Here is a 6000-nt window from a genome sequence, read left to right as displayed (position 1 = left end):
AGAGAGACCATGTGCCTGGCGCAGCTCTTCCTGCAGTCCGGCACGGCCTACGAGTGCCTCAGCGCCCTGGGCGAGAAGGGCCTGGTCCAGTTCCGAGACGTGAGTGTCGCCCGGGAGACGCGGGCCGCACCTGCCCGCCCGGCCGGCCCCGCATCCCGCCCTTCGCTCCGGCCTCCCTTCCGCGGGCTCCCGGGCAGGGGCGCGTCGCTCTCTCCGTTTCGCGGGCGGGGGAGATGGGGCTGCCCAGCCAGAGCTTCCGCAGAGCGGGGCCCTAGCCGGGGGTCCCGGCGCCTGGTCCGCCGAGGCCGTGGCCGGGTTGGTCAGGAACGCTTCATCCGCTTCGGGCAAGTGCCGTCAGATGCTCCGGAGCGCCGACCCCGTGCGAGGCACAGGGCTAGCCGGGAGCGAATCTGATGAGGCCTTTTGGAGTCATTTCGGAACTTCCGGGGGTGGCGGGGACAAATATTAAGCAAAATAAAATAGGTGAGCAAAATGTTTGCTCTGAAGGTAACGAAACTGGATGATGTGATGGTGACTACAGTCGGGGTGATCAAGGAAGGCCTCTTTGAGGAGGTGACGTTTGAGTCAGGGTGAGGTCTGAATGGGAAAGAGCTGGCTCTGGAAGATCTGGAGGAACAGGGTCCCAGACAGAGGGAACAGAAGGAGCCCAGGACGTGGATTGGGGATAAGCTTGGTGGGAGCGCCTGGAGGGGAAGGGGTTGCTGTCGGTTTTGTTCACTGATGTGTGATGTGCATAGCACTGCCTAATAAGGAATGGGAGTTGTCTTCCCAGTGAGCACTGATAGACACTTGTGTATCTGTTTACTTGTTTATTATGTGTTTACACCATGGACTGTTAACCCCCAGGGCTAGAGGCCTCTTCTGGCTTGTTCACTCCTGATTCCCCAGGACTTGGCACAGCCCCCTGCCCTTTGTGGGCATTTGTCGAAAGAAGGAACAAGACTTCATTGAGCATTCGCTCTGTTCCAGATAGTGTTTTTCGTGCTGGCGACTCAGTGGTACGCAAGGTGGACAAGGCCCTTGTGTTCTTGTTGCGTATGGCCTGTGAGGAGACAGATGAACACACTCTGTGCACAGGGATCGTGGAAAGAACAAGGCGTGGAAGGGGGAGTATTCAGCAGGATCTGATACTTAGTGATTGAACTGGAAGTCCTTTCAGGGGAACATTTTATTTCCTGGACCACAGCTTTCGTCTCCGGGTTGTTTCCCTTCATCTATCTGAGGGGCCCTTCATTTTAAAAGGGAACACCCCTGCCCGAGATCTGATATCAGTGACCCTTGGGTCGACTCCAGAGGAGTTGCAAGGTCAGGGACAAAGTGTTGAATGGCAGCCGAGGCTGCAGGGAGGGCCCAGATCTCTTCCTGTTTCCTGGAGCCACTTGGGTCCCGCTTACCTGGTAGCGGCTGCTGTGAGGGATCCACTGTGAGTGGATCCAGGAAACAGGAGAGAAACAGGCTCCCTTCTTTATAACTGGTAGATCCGTTCCATCCTGTTAGGACTCAAGCCGAGACACTGATACTATCAAGCTTAAATCTTAGAGGTTTGAACAAAGGGCCTAATTACAAAGATTCGAGTTTCCCTGAGCATGATTACATTAGGTGTAGGGTATATATGGGTCCTTATCTGAAAATCAGAGAAAAGGAAAGTGCAGATGAAGAGCTTAGCTGTGTGTGTGTGTGTGTGTGTGTTGACTGTCAAATAGCATGGGTGCCTAGTGTGAAAGCTGCATAACGTCTGACACACTTCTTGCTCTTTTCTGGAATTCCTCACCGACTTTGTGTTCACCAGCTGGGATTCCTAACATCTGTCTTTCTGGCTTGCATAGCCTCCGTGTTTTCCCGTTTAGTGTCCTTCTGAGGGCAGGGAGGCAGGCACAGGATTTCTGTTGTGACAGCTGATGGGAAGATTTGGAAAAGAAGGTTATTCCCCTAACCCGGGGGGTCTCAGTAAAGGACAGGTTCATCTCCTTCTCCTGACAGTCCACAGTTTTTTAAGATTGTTTTTTAATGTTTTATTTATTTCTGAGAGAGAGAGAGAGACAGCTTGAGCAAGGGAGGGTCAGAGAGAGAGGGAGTCACAGACTCTGAAACAGGCTCCAGGCTCTGAGCTGGCAGTCAGCACAGAGCCCGATGCGGGGCTCGAACCCGTGAACCGTGAGATCATGATTGGAGCTGAAGTCGGACGCCTAACCGACTGAGCCACCCAGGCGCTCCCAGTCCACAGTCTTAAGAACAATTTTCCGGTAGCCCTTGAGTCGCCGGACTAGGAAGACAGCTGGCGTGCGTATGGGTGAAACCTGCACTGGGCAGCCTCTGCTGGTTTTTCTGGATGGAAGGTTGTTAGTCTTCGGACGCCTGGGGGGCTCAGTTGGTTGAGGGTCCAACTTCGACTCAGGTTACCATCTTATGGTTCATGAGTTCGAGCCCTACATCAGGCTCTATGCTGTCAGCACAGAGCCTGCTTCAGATCCTCTGTCCTCCTCTCTCCGCCCCTCCCCTACTTGCTCTCTCTCAAAAATAAACATTTTAAATAAATAAATAAAAAGAAAAAAAAGAAATTATAGGTTAAAGGTTAGTCTTAAGATGAGTCTACATTAAGTTACACTGTAGTGCCCCCCCACGATCTGCGGAGATGCGTTCCAAGATCCCCAGTAGATGGGTTGCTATCCGAAACCATGGATAGTACTGAACGCTGTCCATATTATATTTCTTCCTGTGTGTACATACTGTGGCCCAGTGTAACTTAGAGCTCAGGCACAGCAAGTGGTTAACAGCGATAGAACAATTGTAACAACGTACTGTGATACAATAAGTGAAGGTGTTGGTAAGGATATATGTGAGTTACATCTCTGTCAGTTTCTCTTATTGTCATGTCTTCAGCCCTCTTCCTTGAATGATGTGAGATGATGAAATGTCCATGTAACGAGATGAAGCGAGGTGAATGACATCGGCGCTGTGCCGTGACGTGCACTGTGACCTGGTAAAGTGCCAGAAGGGGTCTCGTCTGCTTCGGGACCCGGGTTGACTGACTGCTGGTGTCTGAAACCATGGAGAGGGTAAACCGTGGACAAGGGGCACTGCTGTGCTTCCTGCCATTAGCCTAGACGTAGGGTGACATTGCCTCCCTAAAAGGAAAACAGAAACAAGACTCTGTAAAAGAAACCGCGCAGCAGAAAAAACCAGGTAACAGCCGTGAGAGGGTGACAGTGGTATATGTCGCACCCACATACGTTTGCATTGTTGCCGCAGAAATTGGCCTCCTAACAGTTCTGTGTTTGTAGAGCCATCATGTCCGCATGGAGTTCGCCAGTGTTTGACATTGAAGGAAAAATGCCTTGGGATGGGGCAGCGCCGTGGTTCGTAGCCCGCTTGTGATGCGTCGCTTTCTTTTCATTCTGGGCTCTGCGGATTGTGCCTGAGTCATGACGAATTGAAAGTGGTTACTTGAGATTAGTTTGGTCCCAGAAATGAATGTGAATGTGAGAAACAGAAGTGAAATATGAATTTTTATCTTCTTTCTGGTTAATCCAGAAACGTTAAAAAAACTGAACAAGAACTGAGCCTTTGCAGGCTGGGTAGTTTCATGCAAAGCCCTTGTCTAATTGTGGTTTCGGAGAGTGCCCAGCACAAGTGATGGGGTCCGGATAAAAATAAAATTCTTGCCTTTACAGCCTTCCAACACGAACAATTATTGTAATCTTTTTTTTTGTTGTTATAATAAATGTCCATCGTGGGAAATTTAGAAAATATAGGAATAAGAAACTAACCTCTGTGATCACATTATCTACAAATAAACACTCCAAGTTTTTTGGTTAATACTGGTTTAACACTATTTTTCTAATAATGTTTTGAAATGTACATATATAGGTATTTTCATTTAACTGGAACCACGCTGAACATATCTTTAATTTTTTCCAGACACAAATCAGAACTGGTTTCATCATTAGAAGTTAAGTAGAGGGAAGAGTGTCTGGGAAAGGTGAAGTCCCGTGTACCCATAGCATAAATTCATGGCCCCTCATTCCAGCCTTCCACCTCCAGACAAAATCTGCCCCTGCCCTCTCAGACAAGATCATTCTGAAGCAAATCCCGGATGTATAATTTCTTTCATAATATCTCAATGATTATCTCTAAAAGGTAACCACAGGGGGCGCCTGGGTGGCTCAGTTTGTTAAGCGTCTGACTTCAGCTCAGGTCATGATCTCACAGATTGTGAGTTTGAGCCCCACGTCGGGCTCTGTGCTGACAGCTCAGAGCCTGGAGCCTGCTTTAGATTCTGTCTCCTTCTCTCTCTTTCTGCCCCTCCCCCACTCATGCTCTGTCTGTCTCTCTCTCTCAAAAATAAATGTTAAAAAAGCTAAAAAATCATAACCACAATATCATTATCAAACAAAGTTTTAACAATAATTTCTATTTTAAAAAATTTTTTGATAGTTTATTTTTGAGACAGAGAGAGACAGAGCATGAGTGGGGGAGGGTCAGAGAGAGAGGGAGACACAGAATCTGAAACAGGCTCCAGGCTCTGAGCTGTCAGCACAGAGCCTGATGCGGGGCTCGAATATACGATCCGTGAGATCTGACCTGAGCCGAAGTCGGACGCTTAGCCACCCAGGCGCCCCAATAATTTCTATTGTTTAAAATGTTTATTTTTGAGAGAAAGACAGAGTGTGAGTGGGGGAGGGGCAGAGAAAGAGAGAGACACAGAATCTGAAGCAGGTTCCAGGCTCTGAGCTGTCAGCACAGAGCCTGACACGGGGCTCAAACTTGGGACTGGTAAGATCATGACCTAGGCCAAAGTTGAACACCCAACCGACTGAGCCACCCAGGCACCCCTATAATTTCTGTTTTTTACAGTTTTATTTAAGTAATCGCTCTCCCCAACATGAGGCTTGAACTCACAACCCCGAAGTCAAGAGTCATATGCTCTCCTACTCAGCCAGCCAGGTGCCCTAGTAACAATTTCTTAATAGAATCCAATACTTAAGTCATTTAAAACATCGTTTTTAACAAGGGCATAGTAATCAGTTATACAAACTATAATTTTTGTACGTCTTAATTGAACTGTATCATAAAATTCACCCATTTCGAGTGTATATTTCATTGTTTTTTTAGAAAATTTACCGACTTATGCGTCCATCACCACAGTCCAGCGTTAGTAGAACGTTATATCCCCCTAGTAAGATCGCTTGTGCTTAACTCACAGTTAATCTCCAGACCTGCCTCCAGCCCCAGGCAGTCACTAATCTACTTTCTGCCTCTAGGTTTGCCTTTTCAGGACATTTCGCTGAAAGGGAATCACACCATATGTGGCCTTTTGTGTCGTCTTGAAAGACACACTCACACTGTGTTTCTGAAAGTCATCTGTGGTGTTGAGTGTGTCAGTGGTGTGTTCCTTTTTATTGCTGAGCAGTGTGCCATGGTGTGCGTGTAGATCGTAAGCTCTTTAACCAATTTTGTATCGTTAATAATGGTTTTCCCTCTGTCCTTGAAGTTGATGTTCTTCTTGGTAAGTTTTTGTTGATGCCCATAGGTTTTTCCTTAGGTAAGTTTTCTTCATGGGATATTTCAGGGCCAAAGGATATTTTTTTTAGGCTTTTTTGGTAACAGTTGCCCAGCTGCTTTCCAAAAAAACAGTGTTGGTTTTTACTTCCATCCAGTTAGTGTAAGAGGATGTACTTTTCCCTGAAGCCTTGCCAATCATATTTTATTTTTAAAATCACATTTACTCGTACATTGTAGAAATTTCAGAGCAAATTTTTCATCCTTTTCTCAGCTCAACCAGAATGTAAGTTCCTTCCAAAGAAAATTCGTTGGGGAGGTGAAGAGGTGTGAAGAACTAGAACGAATACTAGGTAAGTTTTATTTTACTTTATTTTGTTATTTTGGGGGGCATAAGTTTATTTTAGTAACTTAATTATTTGTATGTAAGCAAGCTGTGTTCACTTTAGAAAAGTTAGAAAATATAGACCAGCGAAAAGG

At 46.9% G+C, this 6000-nt stretch overlaps 1 protein-coding gene across 1 annotated transcript in view; it reads left to right on the top strand.

Moving 5' to 3' along the window:
* The first annotated feature begins 6 nt into the window (after window positions 1-6).
* Window positions 7-6000, top strand: part of ATP6V0A2 (ATPase H+ transporting V0 subunit a2) — a 40941-nt gene continuing 34947 nt past the window's right edge. Inside the window, exons 1-2 of the mRNA XM_077747984.1 lie at window positions 7-99; window positions 5795-5873. Coding sequence (XP_077604110.1) covers window positions 10-99; window positions 5795-5873 — 169 coding nt within the window. The 5' untranslated portion in view covers window positions 7-9. The remainder of the gene's footprint in view (window positions 100-5794; window positions 5874-6000) is intronic.

Source organism: Crocuta crocuta, unplaced genomic scaffold (assembly GCF_008692635.1).
Source record: "Crocuta crocuta isolate KB4526 unplaced genomic scaffold, BGI_CrCroc_1.0 scaffold29, whole genome shotgun sequence".
In the NCBI taxonomy this organism is placed as follows: Eukaryota; Metazoa; Chordata; class Mammalia; order Carnivora; family Hyaenidae; genus Crocuta; species Crocuta crocuta.
This window is presented reverse-complemented; position numbering and strand designations above follow the sequence as displayed.